The sequence below is a fragment of the Dermacentor silvarum genome, chromosome 4 (genome assembly GCF_013339745.2).
Source record: "Dermacentor silvarum isolate Dsil-2018 chromosome 4, BIME_Dsil_1.4, whole genome shotgun sequence".
In the NCBI taxonomy this organism is placed as follows: domain Eukaryota; kingdom Metazoa; phylum Arthropoda; class Arachnida; order Ixodida; family Ixodidae; genus Dermacentor; species Dermacentor silvarum.
The window spans coordinates 120,636,115-120,659,492 of record NC_051157.2 but is presented as its reverse complement, the minus strand read 5'-3'; the positions used below and the strand labels follow the sequence as shown (position 1 = coordinate 120,659,492).

Here is a 23,378-nt window from a genome sequence, read left to right as displayed (position 1 = left end):
CGACGCCATTTCTGGCAATTGTCAGCAGGGACGTGCTCGCGGGAGCGCACGCTTGCACAAAGGATTTTATAGTTTGAAGCTTACATCTATAGAGAAGGCATTCTTGACATCGTCGAGCGGTGTGTTTGCTATGAGCTCGATGTCCGTGAAAGCAGGGGAAACGAGCGATCAGCTTCGCCAATCAAGAAAAAGAAAGAGACTGCGATGTGCCCTTCAAAGGTACCTAAATATTTCCTCAAAGCACAGGGGACCAAAATCCAAACGAGACAGAGGTTCACAGGATAGGGATATTTGAAGTGACAGGGAGTTGTCGAACCCGGCATCTCGCCGAGGACAACGTATCGACAAGGGACCTCGTCTTTGTCAGACTCAGACTAATACGAGTCCACTTGTCGTAACGTTGGCCACAGTGACGGTCCTTGTTCTGCGACTCCCGATCACATCAGTGCACCAAAATGACATTGATTGAAGTTTATTTCTGATGCATTCAATTGACGAAAACTTATCTTGGTGCGCTACCTGGTCTCATGCTAATACCAAGCAGAATCTCGCTTAAGTAAGTTTACGAAGTGAAGCGAGATATTTGTTTGCGTGATACCATTTAAACGCTACAACAGCCGTCACCCTCTTCCCTCTGCGAGTGAAAAAGTTGAGCCTGTCAACGCAAGACATCAAACGCTTGGAGAAAAAAGAAATAGCAGGCTAGGTTGTTCCGGCTCTGGAATCCATTAGCGAACAGTTACTACCCCAAATATACCCCCAACGTTGCCACTTCGTCCGGTGCTAACTTTAGCGACTGCATTCAGAGATGACAACATGACGACACGACGGCAATAACGGTAGTGACGTGATGATGACACTAGAAGAGCGCTGATACTATAGAGTTTTAGCTTGTCTGTATGAGTATTAGCGTTTGCAGAATGCAGGGTTACCGTAGAGTTGTACAGCCGCAACAACACTTGTTGTGGCATCTGGTGACACAGAGTCTAGCCAGGGGAGCACACAAAACTAATACTGCACTGGCTTGCAGTATTAACTTACTTAACTGCTGGTGTAAAGTTTTGGAAGCTTCATAGTGATTAACGTACAGTACTTTTATGATTTTCTTTCGACGACAGCGTTGACGCGACACAATCTTTTTGAACACATTGTATTTGGATAAATGTTCCTACGATGTCGCTACCAACATTGATTGACACTACCGTTTACGATTCGGCTAACCCGGCGATCCGTAAACGGTAAAACATTTGCGGGCAAGTTAAATATCTCTGATGACTTCTGCGCTGAAAGTAGCGCTGCGAACGACTGCAGTATAGTGCGCAACTATGGTCACGTGGGGAGGGCACCTGTCGTTGCCTCCGAAATGCGTGCACATACGCCGGTACTCTCAGAGTACTTTCAGCTAAGCGCGTCCGGCTTCCACCGGCACGTTGGCACAGAGGCACGTGTTGGAACCCGATGAACTGTTCGGAAAAGTGCCAAGCTAGTTTTTCCACAATGCACGTCACCGAGAATGTCACCACTAGCAAATTGATAAAACGGAGATTATTGTGGGGTTGGCGCATTGCTCTTTGCTTCTCTGAATTAATTCCCATGGTAATGCACTTAAAAGAAAATCCACCGGACGCCCAGTAATCGTCATTTGAACTATGACCGGCCTTCATGCTTTGAACAGTTTGCAAGAAAGTCAGCTAGTTTCGTACATTTCCAAAGGGTGTCTGCCAAAATTCTCGCATTTTCGTAATCTTCGTTCTCTCACTTTTCTTCTTGTTCTTTATTCCCCTTCCATCTTTCCCGCCTCCTTCTAACGTACAAAGTATCTCTTGTCAGCCCCTAGTGACAACATAAAGCGGGAACGCGAGCTCATTTAGATACTTGGATACTTGTATTGGCGCTACTTTCCACGCGATCATGAGCAGGTTTGCCAAACCGCGGCACTTAAACACGACCCGGCAATGCCGTATTTACCAACTTTCTTTTTTTTTTTTGAACTCGGTTGAAATTCTCAGTTCTTGTGATCACAGTCAACGTGAAACATCAGGTACAATAACGCTTCAGGGTGAGGCAGAAGTTGAGGATGAGGAGGTGGCATCCATGGCAACGATGGTGCGATATCCATGACACGACGACGACGGCGTACCGCCGTAAAAGCAAGAAATGACAACCATTAAAGAAACTCCAGAAATCATCACTCACCTTAATCGTTATAAAAACCATAGTGTCTAATGTTCTATCTTGAGTATATGTGGGCGATATCCTCTGAGTGGTATTCGTGAGAAATATTCAAGGCCAGTGTAGGTTTTTTGGCGCACATCCAAAGAAACGCAATGCAGTCGCCGCGAATATTGCTAAACCCCAATTGTCGGAAGCCGCTTTTCTTTTTTATATATGTATTTTTTAGGCCGGAAGATTTGCCGATGGCGCTTTTACCTTCTTTCGATGCCGAAGAACGACGAGAGGAAGCGGCGCTGAACATCTTTTCCTTGTCGGCCAGGACAGAAATTTTTGTTCTCCGGTGCGATGTAGACTGTATGTTTCCTGGGACAAGGGAACCGTCCACAGCAAGCTCCTTAATCCCTACCGCCTTGTTTTTCCCGAAATAAAGTTCTGCTTCTTCTTCTTCTTCTTCACAGTATCTTCCTGCTGTAATCACACAATCTGTCACATTTATTGATACATCAAGCACTCGCTGTCTAAATTCCGCTCGCATTGCCGTATAAGGTTGTTCGTCCCAGAACTGCTTTATAGCAGTAGGGTGGATAGGCAGGCTGGTTGGCATTGCATTACTGCATCGAAACTTCGAGCGCTGCAAAAGACGAAAGACGAAGAAGGGGCACACAACACAAGCACCTCTGTTGTGTGTCCCTTCCTCGTCTATCGTATTTAGCTGCGCTCTAAGTTCAGATATACGCGTATTAATGCTTTATAGCATTCGGCTCGACATATTTCCACAATAATACAATGCCTACTTCTCCAGTTCTGAGCGCGCATTCTTATCGTGTGTATGTTGTGTTCCTAAGCACTCGTGTTATTTGTTTTTAATCGCTAAATAAATATATTAGTCGTATGCAGGTATTGTTTGCGTGTTAGTCTTGTTACTTGCTCTCCCCCGCCGTGGTGGCGTAGTGGCTCTGGAGGTGCACTGCTAAGCCCGAGGTCGCGGGTTCAAATTCCAGCCAAGGCGGCCGACTTTCGATGGAGGCTGAATGGAAAAAACCCCGTGTGCCGTGCATTGGGTGCATCTTAAAGAACCCCAGGTGGTAAAAATGGATCCGGAGTCCCCCACCATGGTGTGCCTCATAATCATATCTTGGTTTTGGCATGTAAACCCCCAGAATTTAATTTTAATTTACTTACACTCTTGTTTATAAATAAAATTAATGCTCTGTGAGCATCGTTGTCAAACTTAACAACCTTTTAGAGAATATTCATAGATGTATTGAGAGCGTATTTCGTTGTTCACGTAGTGAAAGAATTGAAGATACGAGCTTCGTCGTATATAAACGCATTCGCGATTGGAGAAAAAGTATAGCCAGTTTATATTCACCAGGATACACATGCCGCTTCCAGCATATGAAGACCTCTGAAATGGGGCGGCATGCAGGCAGTGGCATTGCGACAAGCTTTAATCAAGGACAGGAGATTGAAAAACGATCCGCCGTTAGGAAAAAAAATATGCGGGACGAAAGAAAAAAAGACGAATCTCACAATGAGTACGCGATACTTGAAGAACAGCGCTTCTCCTTTTCCCCAACCTTGCTTTATGGTAATGTCAATATATCAGACCATGTAGCTAACCTTGTGATGCCCAAAGGTTCTACATTAAGGAAAATTACAACTTGTTCCTCTTTATATCTTGCTACGGAGAATTCATTCGTGCAAAACAGAAATAGAATATCAGTTGAAACACACTCGCGCGCACACGCACGCACGCACACACACACTCTCTACTAGAGCACTGCACGGGCCGATTTTTTCAGCCCGGGCCCGGCCCGGGCCCGTTTTTACAGTTGGACTGCCCGCCCGAGCCCGACCAAACGTTTTATGGCAAGACCCGGGCCCGGCCCGGGCCCGGAAAATAATCTACGTTACCCGCCCGGCGCGGCCCGCCACCCCTTTACCTTAGGCCCGAGCCCGGCCCGAGCCCGGCTCGAAACCGGCCCGAACCCGGCCCGAGACCAAAAAAGACATGTTTTTCAGAGTCGAGATGCGCGAGGATAACTCGTTGCACGTTACATCACACCACCAGAAAGTCCGAGCCCGGCCCGGGCCCGCGTCAAAAAACCCGAGACCGAGCCCGTGAAAAAACTGCCCTATCCGGCCCGGCCCGGCCCGCTCGGGCTTTCGGGTAAGCCCGAGCCCGTGCAGTGCTCTACTCTCTACTAACACAACCCTTTAGCTTCTTAAAGCTGGATTCATTCACCTTTTCTAAAATTTATATTTGGGCTAATCTTTTCATTGGCCTCACGCTATCCTTGAAGAAAACAAGATTACGTTAGCGCCATACAGTAAACAAGAGAAGAAGCCAAGCGCTACAAGAAGAGGACTAATGAAGACGACGCAGATATGCTGAATCATTGTGATTACGTGTCGAAGAAAACTTCATTTGGGAGCGCCTCCGCAACTGAGACACACGTAGAGGAAAACCAATCAACCACATAATTACAGAACTGGGAAGGCGACTTGCTATAGAACACAAAGAAGGCGCGGACGTTAGCTCTATCCAGTACAAAGATGTTAAACGGGGGTTGTGAAATCATGACAGCTGCTGACGTGATCGCGCTCTTTATGATTAGTATTTTCGCCTGCGTTTCATCGGCAGTGTCGATTGACCATCGCCAAATGTTGCACTCGTCCAATTGCTTTTCCCTGAACCGATGCACCGCAATCCGTGTTTGTCTATATTCGGTCGAGATGTACTTTGCCGTGTCGGCAGCATGTGCACATTGCCAGCAACAAAAACGTGTTTCTTCAAGCTGCGCATTTATAACCTTCCCAATAAAAACATGGCTTCATGAAACAGGAATATATGTGCCCTATAATTCAGATTGTGGGCAATGCAATCAACCTGAGAATATAGAACAGCGTCTTATTCTTTGTCATGACACATTTTATTTTTGATATTTTACAACGAACCATCAAAAAAGAACTTAGTACTACATATTACGCTACATCTTACGCCCCCGCTCAAAATGACTATCAATGATGCAACATATCACTTGTTCTTGTTACTAGGACTTCATTAATTATGAAGGAGCCACATGACCGACAGGCACGCGGAACTACCTCGCTCGACAAGGTCGGTCTATCTAGAGAAGAGGTTACTCAAGTGCGTAGCGATGTCGAAGCCTTTGATCTCGTTCCTGAGTGGCTTTCGCTACTCTACGATTGTGTTGTTTCGACCTATTTTTGAAATTTCATTAGATGGTGTAGCATAGTGTGAGCTTTAATTTTTTTCTTCCTCATGTTCTTTGTCAGTGCCCACAATACAGTGTGCAGAGACAATCGCTCTCCGTCGTGCTGAACCAGTTGGACGACCAGCCTTTATCGGAAGAAAAATTCTGCAACATCGACGCATCTCAACATCGCATCAGAAGGCCGTGCAAACGCTACTGCGGTTCCTGAAGTCCACTGGCCTGTGTGAACGTCTGTGATTGAAACGCCTCCTTTGTTACCTATGCCTGTGTCTTTTTTTTTCGCTCTCTCTCTCTCTCTTTGCACTCTCTCCAACCCCTTTATCTCCCACCCCAGTGTAGGGTAGCAAACCGGAAATTGACTTCGGGTTAACCTCCCTGCCTTTGCTCTTTCGTTTGCTCTCTTTTTTTCTTCGCCGTTGTCTCTATATGTAATGTAAATAATGTTCTCTCTACATTACGGACATTATTTCCACGGAATTAAACAAAAAATTGGCAGAGTGGCTAAGAGTGACAGTCCTGGAATGTCAATATGTCCCTGGCGGGACAAGAAGCTCTCGTCCAGCAAGTACGTCGAGCAGTCATGGCAAGTGCAGTCCTGGAATGAGGACACCACCCACTCGTCCTCAAGATCAACGACCTCGATGGTCCGAATAAATGTTTTCTCTCTCTCTCTCTCGGCCCTAAGTTGAAATCCTCGTGGCATAATGAGAATTTTTCTTTACTATCTGTCTAATTGTCTCGCATAGGATGTTGGCAGACACCGGCGTGCATCGAAACAACCAGGGGAGTGAGCCCATTATAGCTCTATCGCTATAAAAGCAAAGGCGCGCCGAGTCCACCGGCCTCAGAATAACATATGCTTCAGTGATGATCATCACCGACGTTTATTACATCCCACGGTCGATTATCTTTCGCGTGCGGAGCAATAGACATCGAATAACATCTAGGCTCTACATCTACATCGACCAGAACGTCTCGACGACACGAGCAACGCGCCTCCTGGAGGCGATGCGACTTCCCCGCAGACACAAATGTTGTCCCTTGATCGTGAGCGAAAATCAACACGATTCAAATGAAAGGCGTAGTAACTTAGTCGAATGTCTGCTCCAACTGGAGTCAAAGCGAAGGCACAAGCACATTGCTTCGCTCGCGGCCGCGTAGCCTTGGGCAGGGTCACGATGCCGTCTCGATCTTGACGACAAGCGCACGCGTTTCAGTGTTCGCGCGTACCAGACCACGTGTTGTGGGGCCAAGGATGATCGGCAAGGAGTTTCCTAACCTTGCCGGTGGTGACGCCGAAGGAATCGCATTCGCCTGCTTGTGAAATGTCGTTTCCACCTCTCTCTCTCTCTCTCTCTCTGTCTCGCTTTCCTCGCTACCTTCATTTTTTTTTCTTCCATCGTCGTTGTACCAGCTTCTCCAAAGGCCGTCGTTAAACGGTTGCTTCATTTTTTTTTCTTTAGTAGTGCCTTTTTTTTTTCCTTCGCCCGTCTACGTGATTCCTTCTTCCTTTTCTCTCCTTCTCGTCGACTTAGATCACGTCCGCGGTGCGAACGGGAGCCACTATCGTTGTCGCCGCCTTGGCAAGAGTGGGCCACCGCACTGGAAGCGCCCGCAAAAGGTGAGCGACTATTCTTGCTGTTAGCTTGCCCGACGGCCCCGAACTTATATTGGTTACGTAGAACTTAGTTGCATGCCAGTGCCGCGCAGTTGAGCTGTTTATCTATTAGTTCATCTTACGTTACAGCACGTTACTTCACCGATATCGCGAGGCTCAATCGTATGGCTTTGAAAACGGCTGCCACAGAACATAAAAGACAGAGCAGGCAGCGAGGGGATCACAGTGCGCGCTACCAACTAGCCTGACAAAAAGTTTTCGAGGAGCGTTTTAAATGCATTCGAACACCGCTCGCCAGTGAACATGCGACCGTGATGTAGAGCGCATCCTGCGTGACCTGAGCTACTTTAGCAAAGGAATACTAGCTTGCTGGATAATTGAAGTTCCCTTGAATGCAGCGGTAAGCCGGCGGCGCGAACACTTTGTTGGTGATATGTTTGAAAGCCTTTAGTTTTACAAGGATTGCTTTCGCATGGTCCTTATGAATTTGAACATTTCTGCCAGTCGTGATGGCACAGAACATTCCTTAATTTTTACTAGATTGTGAAACGCCAACTATCTCTTCCACAAGTCTAAAACTTACAAGTGTAGTAAATGAAAGATGCAAGGATACGTACGTGGCTGTGGCTACTGTAAGCATTTGTCAACGTTTGCCTGAGTGGATACCCTTCACGGAAGACTCACTTTCAGAACGTAAAATTAGAATATAGCAAGAATATTTTGTCGGGCAAGTTACATTGACCTAAGTTTACTTTATTTTAAACAAACTCCACTTAAATGTCGTATTGGATCAGACGACCTTTGCGGTTCTCGAACGGTATATCTTATCTTCGTCGTTTACTCCTGTTACTGTAACGCTAATGCATACCGTATATCCGTTTATGTGAACAGCTATACTACAGCAATCAATTCTTGAAGAAAGGCCACTGCGTTTTAAAGTGTTTTCTTACAGCTAAATCATATCCGGCGTTTTCTCTCCTGCGTAGGCCGGGTCGTCTCAGTCGCAGTCAAACAAGGATGACCAACAGATTACGTGTGCCAGCCAAGTAAAGTAGGTCCCACGAGTACCCATCATAAAAAGCAGTTCACAACTTCAGTGTCGTGCCTTCAACCGTGAACAATGCCGGCGCCTGTGAGCAACGCCAATGGCCTCTACAATGACGAAGCTAGATACATCGTGTTCAGAAATCTCCACTATGTGCCTATAGTGGGCTTCGTCAGCTCTCTTCTGGCCATGTTCGTCCCTTACGCCATCAGTGTTTACCTCGGGGACACGCCTGCGATTCTACCGTTCATAAGGTGAGGAGTGACAACCATATGAGGCCAAGGAAGGTACGAGGGAAAATAACTGTGCTTGCTTTTTTTCCTTAGACAGAAGTATAGAAATAAAGAAGGGGGAAATAAAAGTGGACGAAAAGATAAATTACCCCAATGGGAGAGGAAAGCAAAACATCCGCATAACGCCTGCGATGCTCTACCAATTGAGCTTTAGAGACGATTATTGGCCATAATGTTTTGGTGTAATTGTTAATGTGTACTGCAAACCTGGACTTAGGAGTGGTAGCCAGCGCCACTCGCAGCCATGGCGGCGGATGCGGCGGTCGTGAAGTACGGCAATTTTTGGAGCAGGCAGGTGGCCAATAAATCTTGTTCTACCTGAAGGCGTCTAAGCTTGCAGAGTCGAGGAGGTCTGAATAAATAAGTTAAATAACTTATAGGATTTGACATACCAAGGCACAGCAGGGGCTATCAGAGACGCCATAGTGTATCAAGAGCTCATGAAACATTTTCACAACCTGGGTCTCTTCAACGTGCGCGCAAAGCACGTTACACGACGAGCGTTCTTGCATTCTGACTCTACCGGAATGCGGCCGCCTCGGTCGGCAGTCGAACCAGCGACCTTGTGGTCGGTAGCAAAATACCATAGCCACTGCGCATGCATCGCGGTATCCCACAAGACAGTGATAACCATGTCGTCTGATCGCCATCTCAGTATGAAAGAGGGATCTGTATACGCACACGGAAACGTCTATTTGTGCAATCCTGGCCTGTTCCGGACACGCTGTCAATTTGTGTCACGTCGATTTGCGCTAGTGGTCGGTTTTACTGACGGTGCATTTATCTGACAAGGCGCTCTTGCTACGACATCCACGATAAATTTTTTTCCTTACTGTGAATCTAGGTTTCCAGCCGAAAAGTTAAATGGTGGCACAGCCAACTTATTGATGGCGCAGCTAAGCTTTATGTTGTTGCGGTGAGATGTACAGAAAAATGGGGTTTATTTACACTATGTGCAAGGAGGCTCAAGGTGGGGCAGCAACAACAAATGATGACGGACGATAGACCTCACTTCGTCCTCCTCCTGCCCGCTCTACACTTCAGCATCTTCTTCTATATCGGCAGAACAACTGGCTCATAAAAATATTATGGAACCTGGACAGCTAGTCAGTTATACGAGACAAAAGCTGTTAGTGTGACTCCTGCGTGGTCACACGTGCAATTCAGAAGGGATAGAGTTAAGAGTTTTTATTATTATTAAATATTGTTTCGATCTTCTAGAAACATTCGTAAGGCGAGTGGTTACTATGTACAATACGATGAAAAAGAATGAACGCAATAACAGGACAAGAACAAGGTTTGCTGATTGGAGAATCTGGCTTTTATTGCATCCGTACAATTGCCGTGGTCTTGAATGGGTTGCAATCGGTGCGGGGACGTAACTGCATTTTTGCAGCTGTAGTCTTGTTAGCAGCACTTAAGTGTAGAACGTAGTTCACTTCAATGAGTGAGCTGTTCGTTGTGCGTTTTCATTCAGCGATGAACATTTCCGCCGTAAGACATTGAAGAATATAGCAAAATGGATAATCAAAATAAACCATCAGGGGGAAGAATAACTGTGTAGCAGTTGAATCAGAACGCCTCCACGTACCATTTCGTTACAGTGATGCCGGGGGAGACCCACCACAGAGTATAGTGTTTGGCTTGTTCCTAGGAGCAACTTCATTCACAGGTAAGTGATGCTCGACAGCAGACATTCTATATTTATTTTCAGGCTCGTAGCTTCAATGTTGCAATGTATGCAGCAGATTACCTAAATGGCGATTTTGCCTGCAATAACTATTGCGTACTTTTTAAATTACGGCAGAAGCAGGACGCTACATAACGCCCTCGATTTCAGCGTGACACCGATTAGTTGACGACGTACATTTGTGTCTCTGAAAAATGGGAAATATGTGTTAGAAAATCCAGAAAACTGGTGAAAAAAGAAGAAGGAAAGAGACGAATATGGCGATATGACAAACGATGGGCCTACAGCTATTAGTTTAATCGAAAGGAAATCAGAAGCTTGCGTGCCGCGCACAGGCCATAACGCAACTAAAGAATCTGACGTAAGAAAAGTTCATGTGTAGCTCCAGAGAATTGTACTCATATTGGTACTCCTACTTTGTCCAGAGTGCTGTTGATCTAGTATGCTTCAGAATACAAGAGATGAATTTGGCAAGGTCTGTCATACACATGACGTGTAAGCTCGTGGTTTGCCTTTAAATATTGTAACAGTAGCAGCTCAAGTGTTTGTTGTGTCACCGTTTTCTTTTCTGTCCTCTCCTTCTTGGTTTGCTTTTTTTTTCATACATTTCGTGGCATAGCATGCTGACATGCCCACTGTTACTGTACACCCGTCCCACACTTGCGAGGTGAAGGTGGCCTGTGGCAATGCCGCCAACAGAATAATTTAACAATTTTCTATCGCCCATTTACCATATCAGCTTTGACATGCGAGCAGTTTTGTAGACAACGCTTGAACAAATAAAGATAAGTAGAATGATAACTACAGGAAAACACAACATGTGTGACCAAGGTGATTTGGCCATGGGTGGAATTCTGACGCATGCCTGAAGCAGGAATTAAATAGTTGAAGTCATACCTGTTCGATGTTTGTGTTTCTGTGATTTTGACAATGATCAGAGACCCGTTTTACTAATAATGCTTTCATCTGACCAGAAGGTGTCCCGTCGAACTCTTGATTACTGTTTAGTGTTCGTTTCTCTGCTGCTTAAGTATAAACACCTGCACCTTTTCCTATGTTGGCATCTCTCGAGTTCGCTTACCACTCGACAAATAGCCGATACCATGCGACATCTCATTCATGTTCGTTCCGTACCAGGCTAGCACAGCCTAGCGAATTATTTCACTTGATTCACCTGCATTCTTAAAATTTTCTTAAAAATTTCTTTCCGTGATCTTACGCGCCAAAACCAAGATCTGTTAATGTGGCACGCCGTAATGCGGGATTCCGGAATAGTTTTGAACAGCTACAGTTCTTTAACGCCCACCCCAATGCACAGTACAAAAGTGTTTTTGCATACTGCTCCAACAGAATGCGGCCGCCAAGGCCGGGATCGAACCAACAACCTCGCTCTCAGTAGTGTCACTCAGCTACGGCAGCCGGTCATTCTTACAATTCATCGCCTCGCATACGCGGAGTCTTGTTTACGACATCGGCGGGATTCCGGTTAATGACGAAGTGCCACAATGTAGAATGGGCGCGCCCTCGTCAAACGTTACTTCTGCCCAGCTGACGTTTGACTTACCCATGTGGCAAAGGTCCAACATTCGTTTATGCTTGCATCGAATGAAAAGGCCGGTGACGTTCTCGTTACCGCTTCACTTAAGCCTTCCATGCTAATTAGCCTAAGCGCGTATGAAAGAAAGGACGTACATGGATGTTTAGGGCCGCATGCATGCAGACAAAAAAAACTTAATAACTAGAAAAAAGGCAGACAAATGGCCTTTATGTTGTGCAAGGACAGCATCCTCGAGCGTTCCTAAATAGCACTTTTCAAGGACATCTTTTGACTGCATGTACGAGCGTATTTACTTACCTTGTAGGTGTGCTAGCCTGTTTCTTTTTTTCTTTTAGTAGTAAAGCGAGAAAATATCGAAGACTACCCACATGGTGCTAAGTGTCGCCGCTGCACTGCGCAAAAAGCAGTTCAAGGTTTTTTTATCCTTGCTCTGGTGGCAAAGCCGAAGACCTTGAGAGCAGCGTTCTTCGGCGCGCCGTCACTGATGCCTCTCTTCTAACGGCCGTCTCTCCCACAATCGGGGATAAGCCATTTCAAGGGGACACCGTTATCTAGAGCAAACATCGCGCTCTTTATCGGCGAGCGGCCACGTCTTGCACGTATCATTCATCTGAGGTCATTCGTACGCCACTGCCATTAGGCCTTCGGTTTATGAAAATTCTCAAGCCCAGCTCACAAGTTTGCGTCGCATACGATTACGCTGTTACTAGGACAGAATAGATCATTCACGAGAAAACAGCACCACAGACACTCGCGGACAAAGAGAAAAAGGTGAGATAGTGAAAGAAGGCGCAGAGTAACGAAAAAAATAGACAAGAAAGAATGAGCGAAACTAAGAATGGGGCTGCCTTCTGAAACGGAATATGCACGTTTGGTTTGAGTTAGAGTATAGCCAGCACGTAATTTTAGATTAGTAATCGTGAGAAACAACAAAAGGAAAACGAGGCAGATTAAACACTGCTTAAACATGGCGAGGTCGTATTACGTGCGTGACACCTTTATCCCAGTTACGATCGTCTTTGATAATGAGATTGCTCATATTGAATTTCGCCCTTGTGCCTCCTGGTAATCGTGACTAACAACGACTAAGTCGTCGTCCTCGATTTTCTTTTTTTTTTAGCTCGTGGTTATCTCTAAATACGTTCCTTGTCCTAAAACTTGAAATGTAGTACCAAGGACCATCATGAATCCCTCGTTTATTCCCAATCGCACGAGCGGTCTGCGACGGACGCGAAACACAAAAGACAAAGTAAAAAACAGCGACAAACTTGCGTGTATTGGCCTCTGCTTCAATGAGTGCTTCAGTGGCAGAGAAAAAATAAACCGAATATTTTCGTTCCTAAATATGCATATCTTCGTTAGTTACGGTCCTATATATCTCGCGATCCTTAAAAAAATCCACGAAGAAAGCCTTAGTATTCGGCTCCTTGGCTATCCCGACAGGCCGCGACGACCCGGTCTTAGCAACCACTGACGCACATGAACACCTTTGCGATTCAGGGACTTGGGATTATATTCATACAGTAATTCGTGGAGAGCATGAGCGTTTTGTAATTGCAGGCCCCCTTTAATATTAGCAGCGTCTTATCTGTTACCGAGGACGGGAAGGGTGTGTTAAATAGTTATTACAAATTAAATGCTATCCGGCTTGTGGTCCTCGCTCTCTATGTTCTCCCCAATGGTCTCAAATAGATACTGCAGAGAAACTGTTCGAAATGGGTTCCAGATATTCCTTCAGCTTCGCTATACTGGTCCGCAGTGAACAGTCAAAGCTAAATACAACACGATGTGGTTCATTTCAGGTATGATAGGGATGTACATGAAGTACCTGATGGTTCAGCAGCAGAACCGACACGCCCGTGACGTTCTCGTGGACCGAGTGAATCACTTGAGCTGCGTCGCCGGCGTGATCGTCTGTATCGGAGGATTCATCGTAGCGTTATCACCTACGGGACACCTGCGCAAGGACTGCACCTGGGTGAGGCAGGCGAGGGTTGCACTTTGAGCCTATTGGTAAACGCCGCAGGGAACACCTGAGGTCGCATTTTAAGCACTACGTGTCTCTAGTCTCGCTGAGACCTTGTGTTACGCAATGTTTATAGCATGTCATCGAATATGCCTTGTTTTTTTTTTGTTCACGACGAAAACGAGAGCGGTACAACGAAACATTCAGCAGACCTCTAAACTCAAGTACAGACACAATCAGAAGTTATTTGAGAACTGTTCCAACAATAATTAATAATCACAACAAAATTATTACGATAACTTTAAAGATTGCTGGGATGTGTCTTGCTTCAAGATTGTTCTCCACCTAGCATCATATAGCTTTTTGCGCATGCGCTACGTCTTCTTTTTTTTTTTGCCGCTGATTGCTTTTTCTGGTTTAGTCATGTTATCGAGCATTACCTGACACTGCGTTGTTAAAGTAAACAGGAGATAACTGCTGCTGAAAATTCCTCCTTATTATGTTTCTTGTTACGATACTCTTTCCTTGCATATCGGCTGCAATGCATATATACATTCTGCTTTAATGTGAAAATACAAAAAAAAATGTCACAGTTTTGCCCTAAGGGCGAAGCAATGAATGCGATAGCAACACAGCAATGTCATACGAAGTAAGGTGAGCGGCTTTGGTAGCAATATGAATTGTAGTAAACATGAGCTGATTAAGTAAGCAGGTGTGCTGCGGCGTAAGTAGACCGACATGAAGAGAGACTCGATGACCACGAGAAGGCGCGTGTGAAACGGTGGTGTTGATGAGAAGCGCTTCCCGTGGGCAGGGCGTGCGAAGGGACACACCTGTAGCGCTGCACTGCCGATCCGGGCAGCGTTGCATGTGTAGCGTGCGTTGGAAAATGTGGCCCGACTATTACTAACTGAATGAACAAGCACCACTGGTGTGAGCGCGCACAAACAAACATGAATAGATCACTTTGAATGACTGCAGCCAACGACCGTCAAAACTCTGGCAGCAAGCGGATACACCGCAGCGGCGAAGGTACGTGCGGTCTATCGCTTCAACGGAAACTGAGCGGCGAATGCACGGCGCATAAAGGTCAGAGCCGTGTGGAGGTAAGAGACGGCGCGAGCGAGCGACGAGCACGGTTGTTGGCAGAATGGAAGTGCGCCCCCCCCCCCCCCCCGCTCCCTCCGGCGCTGGCTTCCCGCTTCCTTGCTTGCGCGTGGGAGATTGAGTGCGTTCGCTCTCCGTGATAGCGCGCGTCCCCGCACGCTTCCGCTCGGGCATACGGCACGCGGCGAAGATTTTATCTATAGGGAACCTCACGGCGACGGCGACGGCGACGACGACGGCGACGCCGACGGCAGAAATCCGGTTGAAGTGTCCATATAATTGCTATCGCAATAAAACAGTTTATTAGGAAGTGCCTGTGATTGTCGTTTTATGGTCGATACCTCGCTTTCTTCTTCTATGCTCTGTGCCGGAATTGATAGTCATAGACCTACCGACATAAAACAAGATTGTTTTTGTTTTTTTGCGGAGATGCGGGGCATTCTGCAATAATGAAGGCTGTACCTAGTTATTTCGGTGCTAAATATCTCAAGAACGCAGTTCGTTAAGATATTAAACTGGGCGGAACGTGTCTGCTGGAAAAGACATTTCAGATCTTGACCTAAACACCGGTGAATGGTTCCCTAATGGAGGTTAAGGTCATGATTTCGCGGCTTTGTACTTCTGTCAATGAAGCATGAATAACACGAGAGAATGATTACCACGTGTTCTCCTTCCTTCATTCTTTGCTCTTTTCTCAGTGGTCTGTTTTTTATGTGCACCTCACTTTCCATCTCTCATTACTTTCATTACGTGCCTACGCAGTACTGGCCCATGTTCGTACCACACGTGATCGGTGCCATCATGATATTCGGCGTCGGATACGCAACTACGGTGCTGCATATCTACCTCCAGTACCTGACGGATCCACGCTGGAAGACGTCGCCAGTGTTCTACAGCAGGGTTCTGCTATCCCTAGTCGGCATCGCCGCCATGCTTATCAGTATCCTTTGCGCGGAATTCTATCCAATTTCTCGGACATATTAAGCGGTAAAGCAACTCCACATGAAAGAACCCCAAAGTTCGAGACTGCCAGAGAGACGTCCTATGAAGCATAAGAAAAAAAAAGCGACACAAATCTACATATGTAAAAAGATAATAACGCACTGCAAGTATACAACAGATGCAACGTTAGGATTTGGCATAAAATTCGAAAAAAAAAAAGATTGGGCATTGTACATACTGTATATGTTAAAAACATGTATAGCAGCATATGCTAAATTTAATGACAGATAAAAATGAAGGCGTGAACAGTAAGTGAAAGCAATAAACATGTACGCTATAATAATAATAATCAGCCAGAATCCTAGAAATGGAGTAATTACACATCGTGCAAACAATAAAGGTGTGCTCTGAACAATAAGAATAGAAAATTCCAGCGATGAACATCTGCGATATTGCGTAAGGCCATGTTTAACAGCTGTGGTGACCTGATATTGTCACAGTACCGCTTCAGCCGGCGATTATTGATGAAGTATTATGGAGTTACCCTGCTAGCGCCTAAAATATACCGTTCTTGTAAGAACTATAGCTACGCATAAAATGTCCAAGCATAGAAATTTAACCAGAATCCAGCAAATACAGCTTTCCACTTAAGCTATTGAATTCTCGTTCTCTTCTAAGCTTATTCTTGGCAATTCAGAAGAAGTGTACTCGGTGTGATTCGTAAGCTTACGAAACAATTGTAAGGATTGTTTAATAAATGAGGATATTTTCCATCAAAATCGTGTTACGTTCTGAAGGCAAGAGCTGATATTCAATAAGTTTTGGGTGGCCACTCATGTTTTTGCGGGGATTGGCTCTCTGATAGATTATTATGCAAACTAATTAAAACGCATAAATAAGCTGTTAACATTTTTTGCATGCTTTCGTAACTAAGTGTCCTTGCAAAATTTGGGTCCAAAATTTCGAAACCTTTCTACCGCATACTTCAACTGTTGCTACCTAAATAATGAAAGAAGAAAGCAATTCTCTGTGTATAACTCAAGCAATTTTTGTTGGTGTTAGTAAACGAACACAGTTAAAAAAAAAGAACAGGAGCGCCTAGTCTTTTACAAGCTTTTTCACAAGTCATAACTCTGTCCTGAAGACCGGAGAAATTCCACGTAAGCTTCAACACAAGAGCAGCAGCACTGTCATCGCCCCTAATACTAAATGTATATGCCATCTCTACCTCTTGCTCTCTGAAAAGCACTTTTCGCTTGCTTTTATGCTGATCAGCTATATCGATGAAAAATTTATCTCCTTGAGATGCGTATCCAATTGCCAAATTTTTTTCGAAGGGTTCCTTGACATTCGACAACGCCGCAGCAGGTCTCAACTGGCTGTTGTTTGACATGAGCCTCATGACACCGCCAAGTGGCCGAGGAAAAGTGGTAAGGCGCCTCTGTATATTTTTCGCTGTTCTCGCTACATTCTGATGACTGACCGTAGCTAACGGCCTGAGTGCCTTGAGATATTTATCCAGGACTGCACTTTGCACGAGATCGGGATTTACAGTTCAAAGAGAAGCGACAAAAGATAATTGATTCGATTGCAACTCGGGAAAAGGTGTGCATGCAAGGCTAGCATGACGCCGAATAAAAACACTCACTCAGAAAGATTTATGCTCGTAAATTCTGCAACATTAAGGTCTAACCTCATGGAAATACGTTATATTGGCTCCTACATTTATTCGTCGAGATATAGTTTTCTGTCTTTCCTTTAAAGGAACTGCCATCGGGAAAAAGAGATATCACTGGAGAAAATGTGTTTTTTTGTGGAGATTAAGTTAAGGCTTGTCGATCTGCACGACAGTTATTTGTTTATTTACCTCAAACTGAGCTCCCTGATAAAATAGGAAAAATAAATGTACACCGAGCGTCCAATTTAACGTAAACCGCAAAACATGTTGCAAAAGCAAACTTCAGAACCAGTATAGGTTTACTGTGACTGTTGGAAGTGTAACAATGATACACGACTGTTTTTTTATTGCCTTATAGATTAAAAACAATCGTTGTTGGCTTCCGAGGACGTCGTTGGTTGAAGGGCGATCCTTTTATGAATCTCTCTCCATGCAATCACCATGCAGCCGCGCATACGCCTGTGACAGGCGGAGATTCCTCTGCGACTGACTCTGCGAATGACTGACTATTATTTTTCTTTTCTCTTATCTATTCTTTCCCTTATCCCCTCCCGAGTGTAGGGTAGCCAACCGGGCACGTCCTTGCTTAACCTCCCCACCTTTCCCTATTCATTTTAATCTCTCTCTGTCTCTCTCTCCTACATGTGTGGCTGTCGCTTGAGCAAGATGGCGAGTGACTCTTCCGTCGGCCCTTTTTCAGAGAGAAATGAGTGTACGTGTAGCGGACATCTATAGGCTGTGTGTTGCGACGTATTGGCATATAGTCGAAGTGACATATTCAAAAGTGAAGCGGTTTGGGCGAGTTGGTACATCTTGACTTCACGTATGTAGCACACGATAAACGAGGCCAAAAACAGGGAGTGAGAGAGAGAGACGAGGACACACCTTTCTCCCTCTCTTTTGTCTTTGTTTATCGTGGCTACGTGTCTGAAGTCATGACGTATTCAAACACGGCGCCCGCACGCGTTCGGATAGGCCAGCGACGATTGACCGAAACCGGCCTCGGTGTGATCGGCTTGGCTGCGGTGTCTTCCGCTGAATCGACCGTCGGGGATGGGAACTTCGCTCGCTCTCTATAGACCGGCATGTCCAAGTGAGAATAAGCTTTAACTTGTGTATGCTGCCTCTGTTTGTGGAATGAGTGCGTGCGGAACTTTGTTCTTCTTTCTGGGGAACTTTGTTCGGCAGAGACTACTACCTGAGGTGCCTTTTTCTAGCCAGCTACCCTGTGCGCTGTAAACGTAAAGATGGGCAAAAGGAGCAGAATAACGAGCACAAAGATGGATGAGGGTGGCGGGAAAGAAACTGCATTTGAAGCGAATGTATTTGCATGTAGATTTTTAGTACTTATTTCTCGAAACTGAAAAATGAAAAATTAGTGAAAATTCTAATTAGTAAAATGTTATTTATCAAATGTACTGGCAATTATCGCAAATTGGAATATCTGACACAGCTACGAAACTTCGTTAATAAAAATTGTAAATTTATCTAAAATCATTTGAATGGACTGATACAGTCGTTGAAGAAACGCTCGTTATGTGAAGGCCGATCATAAAGGTATGGCAACAGTAGCTGTTGAGCGCGAGCAGAACTAAGGCTCATTATAGCGGCCAAGCGAAAGAGTAGGACAAATAAGAAAATGATCAAGAGAACATGATTTTTTTCCTTTTTTTTTCTACGTCCTTGCTCGCTATACTGCTCATTCCACAGTGCCGCCCATCACGGTGAACCGTTAACAACTGACCCAATTTTCGTTCTGCTGTGCGATTACAGTGAAATCTCTATGATGCGATCACGTGGCTTATCCTAATTAAGGCGTGACGAAATTAAAAAACAAAAACTTTGCGCCAGAATAAATTACGTATTTAATGGGCTCTGTTTCTAGGTGACTCGAGCAATCTCGAGGACCGCGGTGTATGATACGAATTTATGATTCGTGGTAAGCTCTCACGGTCAAAGAAAGATCGCTGTGGCGTACGGCTGCGAAGTTGGCGAATGACAACTTTGTCTTCCATGGTCGTAACCAAGACCTTCGCACTTCACAAGCATTCTGCGGCGTGTTACATTGGTAAAAAATGAATGCCGTGTCTAACGCATTTCAGAACGGTCGGCTCTCCTACTTTGAAAGAAGAAAGGTCTAGAAGGTCATCAATGACGGCTTCAATTGAAAACAGCTACTATGATAAACAATGACATCTTACTTTCACTTGAGAAGTGTAGGCATCTTTTTTTTACGGATCATACGATTTCACACAAATGTTAAGAGATACCGAGAAATTCGTATCGGGACTCTACTGTAAATTGTTGTAGTCACTGCGCACCGAAACTCGTAATTATTTCCACTTTCAAAGCAGCCAACTTGTTAAACTTTTTTTGACAACGGGATCGGGTTTCCTATGTGTGCTCGCTTTTCCCTCTGCCTCCGTGTGAACGTGCTGTCGCAAGTGTAGCAAGAGCTCATTTCGATGCAGTTACGACCTTTTAAAGGTACGCGCGGAAAATTCCGACATCAGTGGATTCATATCATGCTCCCCCATCACGGGCGAACTGAGGTTGTAGAAAAGGTTTTCTTTTTCTTTTCTTCTTTTTAGGGGGGGGGGGGGGCGAAGCGGGGATAAGGCATCGAACAAGGAAGATGCGCTCGTTTGCAGCGAGATTATTGCGTCACAGTCGTCAAGTGAATTGGTTTCCTTCGACTGAAGCCTAAATAGAGACGACCCAGCAAGCTTTAACCATAGCGTATCGCAGCGCGCACTTATTGGCCCCGGTAATGCTCCTGTAGGCTGGCATCATTGATGTTGTCAAGGAAAGAAAAGCTCAATTGGCCGTACGTGCGTGGTGCTTGTGACGGCATTGATGTATTGATGTACCCAAGGCGGCCAGCTGTATATTAACGCAAATAAACGATCATGATGCATTTACAAAACGCGAAAAAAAAAAGAACGAAAGTGCAGCATAGCCTGTGCTATGCTACACACGGGAACGCACTGCGCATGCGCAGCACTGGGGTATGACGCAGACACAACAGAAAGACGTGGACAAGATAAACGACAGGATCAGCGCTATTCGACGGAAATCAACTTACTAACGTGTTTTGCTACACATAACAAACAAGCAGATAAAAGCCCGTCATAACACGTGCGATACGCGATGCAAAACTTGGTAGTTCTTATTTCCTTATCTCTTTTTTCTTTATTTTTATTTTATCTTGGCTGACTCTTCACGCGAACAGCTGTTGTTTCCTATTGGATTTCTATTTTGTCAATGATTTGCAATACGGGCTGACAGCGATGTTCAGAAAACATTCTTTTTTTGCTCATATTGCGCAGCGAGATGGCTGGTTGCCAACACCTCAGTCACCTATATTAACGTGAGTTTTCACAAACCGGCGACGTTATTTACTTTGTCGTCTCACCAATGAAACGTACGCTAAGTCTACGAACTAAAGAAATATAATTTCGCATTGGCAATGCCTTCTTTTTGTAGAAAAATGGAATAGAGAATAGAGTGTGGGATCTGAATAGAGTTCCGCGAAATTGTATTTTCTTCGATTATAAGACGATGACATATTCCAGGAGCGGGAAATAAGAGTCACGTGTTTTCATATACTTCACCGCATTTCATAAGCAGAGCTCGAAAGGAGAAATCGCGGCGGAAGTATATGAAAGGCAAGCTCCACCTGTTCAGTAAGCAGATTTTCTCCACTCGATCGAAACTTCGCTTATACGAGTAAATATGATTACCGAATACTTTGCTTGCCGCATTCTTGCGTGTAGATTTGTGTTCCTTTCTTACCACCCCAATACTACGTCGAAGTTCTGTGCCATCAGCGCAGATATAAACTACTGCATCGAGAAATAGGACGCAGAACACTCAAATCGCTTTCACAAGGCCTTTGTTGCTCAACAGACATGTCTGCCATGTTGATATTCATCATCATCAGCCTATATCTATGTCGACTGCAGGACGAAGGCTCTCCCTGCGATATCCAATTACACCTGTCTTGCGCTAGCTGATTCGAACTTGCGCCTGTAAATTTCCCAACTTCATCACCCCACCTAGTTTTCTGCCGTCCTCGACTGCGCTTTTTTGAACCGGCTCGACACTAGACCATTTTCGGAAATGAAGATCCTGAGGACCATGGTCGTATGCGTCAATAGCACAGAAAGTCACGAGAGCGTTGTTGCAGCACCTGAAGTCGACAGGTCTTGTCGACCGTGTGCAGACTCGGTGCGAAGCTTCAAGTGTGCGCGCAACAGTGCTCTCTGTATCTCCTTTCTCTCTCTTTTCATCCCTATACCCCCTTCCCCAGTACAGGGTAGCAAACAGGACGTGCGTCTGGCTAACCTCCCTGCCTTTTCTCTCTTCTATTTCTCTCTCTCTCGACTGCGCTTCCCTTCTCTTGGTATCCATTCTGTAACTCTAATGGTCCACCGGTTATCCATCCTACGCATTACGTGGTCTGCCCAGCTCCATTTTTTTTCTCTTAATGTCAATTGGAGTATCGGCTATCCCCGTTTGCTCTCTAATCCACACCGCTCTCTTCCTGTCTCTTGATATTGTTTTTGAGCGTTATTTATGTTCAATAAGATTCTAAATGATCAAAAGAAATGCTACTCTTTAGATAGTTAACAAGTCAGGTTCGTATGCACACGCACGAGTAATTGTTCTTAAAAACTGAACTATCTGTTCTTTCTCATGTTGCTCTCTATTGTTTGCTTACAGGTAATGCTTTCTTTAACAGTGCGCTTCTGAAGGTGTAATGCTCACCTTGTGCAGTCACGTGACTTTTTTTTTCTTTTTTTACAGCATGGCCAGATCGATAAAACTGTAATGTCAAAAGTACTTTGCAGGTTTGGAGATACTGAGGGTGCGTCAACACTGTTAGTTACCTTCCTTTCGTACATAAATTGGCAAACAAAGAATAACATGCAGCAGAAAGAAACAGAAAATAAGGATTCGCAAGCGCAGGACATGTGCATGACGTAATAGAATTCGTTTCGAAGTGTTCTCTCGCCATGAATTCCTGTTTCTTTTTTTTTCTTCTTTTTTTTTTTGCTCTGTGAAATTTATTGTAGAAATGTCCGCCAAATTGATTACTCGTAAGTGATTGCGTGCTTCACGACTGACATCCGACGCAGCAGTAAACGAAATGTCTCTGTTTTCTTTCCAGTACCCGCAAGGAATGCTGTGGGCGGTTTCAGCCGAGTGGGCGATGGCGTTCATCTTCCAGTCCTACGTGCTGACATACATCCCGGACTTCCGCAAGGCGACATTTGTGCTTGACATAAACATCAGCGGAGTGCGCGCGAAGAAGGAATAGGACAATACAGGCGCCATATGCATGTCCCTCAGGACTTGTCTTGCAAGCGTTTCATGAGGGGCTGCAGGGTGACTCGTCAAAGCCTGTCTTGACTATTGGCCGTATGAGTGTGGAGAATCTATTCTACCTTGTGAATTTATTTTATTTTATTTTCGAGGCAAACTGCTACTGGCATCGCAATATTTTAAACAACCCATGTGTGCTTGTTTACGCAAATAAATACTCAGCATATTGAAGTGTGTCTCTGGAGTGTGTTGTTGTGGCTTAGAAAAAAAACTTGTTTCTTCATATATGTGTTTGCGTCCCATAAATTAAAGCGGGGGGAGTCATAGAGAATAACTAGAACGATCTATGCGATCTCATTGGAGAAGAAATAAAATCGTCCAAGATGAACTGCAGTCAGGTCACCACGTTACATGTCCAACACCTCTCGTGTGAGCTCTGAGTGCCCAATCAATAAAAACAAATACATGAATCCATGAGTGGAAATTACCCAAACGTTTTTTTAGTTCTAAAATTGACACTAGGTTAGGAAGCCCTTATTACAGATAAAAGGCTGCGCAGTATCGAATGTACATGTATCTTTGATACTATTTTAAGATACCCTTTGGCTATCTAGGTATCATGATGCATTCATCACGACGTGTATCAGTATGTGTATTTTCGATGCAGAACACGAAGTATTGTGTATACTAGGAAACAAGATACACCTATGGAAAAATCCACAATGACGCTCAGTGT

General features: G+C 44.9%; 2 protein-coding genes across 4 annotated transcripts in view; both read left to right on the top strand.

Moving 5' to 3' along the window:
- LOC119450598 (DNA damage-regulated autophagy modulator protein 1) overlaps positions 1–23,378 on the top strand; it is a 391,336-nt gene that overhangs the window by 250,687 nt on the left and 117,271 nt on the right. The gene's annotated exons all lie outside the window — the stretch shown is intronic.
- Positions 6,914–23,100, top strand: LOC119450599 (DNA damage-regulated autophagy modulator protein 1). 3 transcript variants are annotated; one of them, XM_037714107.2, is made up of 7 exons: positions 6,914–7,038; positions 8,022–8,334; positions 9,978–10,045; positions 13,424–13,599; positions 15,457–15,634; positions 17,002–17,066; positions 22,488–22,955. In XM_037714107.2, the coding sequence occupies exons 2-7, from the start codon at positions 8,156–8,158 to the stop codon at positions 22,635–22,637; spliced, it is 816 nt and encodes a 271-aa protein (XP_037570035.1). In that variant the 5' UTR covers positions 6,914–7,038; positions 8,022–8,155; the 3' UTR covers positions 22,638–22,955. The 3 variants fall into 3 exon arrangements, with proteins under 3 accessions (XP_037570035.1, XP_049521963.1, XP_049521962.1); XM_049666006.1 differs by lacking the exon at positions 6,914–7,038 and adding an exon at positions 7,277–7,435 and having other exon boundaries at positions 17,005–17,066; positions 22,488–23,100; XM_049666005.1 differs by lacking the exon at positions 6,914–7,038 and adding an exon at positions 7,278–7,435.

Bases quoted from the DNA above. Each gene is read 5' to 3' on its own strand.
- LOC119450599 (XM_037714107.2), top strand. From the start codon at position 8,156: ATGCCGGCGCCTGTGAGCAACGCCAATGGCCTCTACAATGACGAAGCT. The intron at 15,635-17,001 runs GTATCCTTTGCG...ACAACGCCGCAG, and splicing joins CATCGCCGCCATGCTTATCA to CAGGTCTCAACTGGCTGTTG. The intron at 17,067-22,487 runs GTAAGGCGCCTC...TTTTCTTTCCAG, and splicing joins CAAGTGGCCGAGGAAAAGTG to TACCCGCAAGGAATGCTGTG.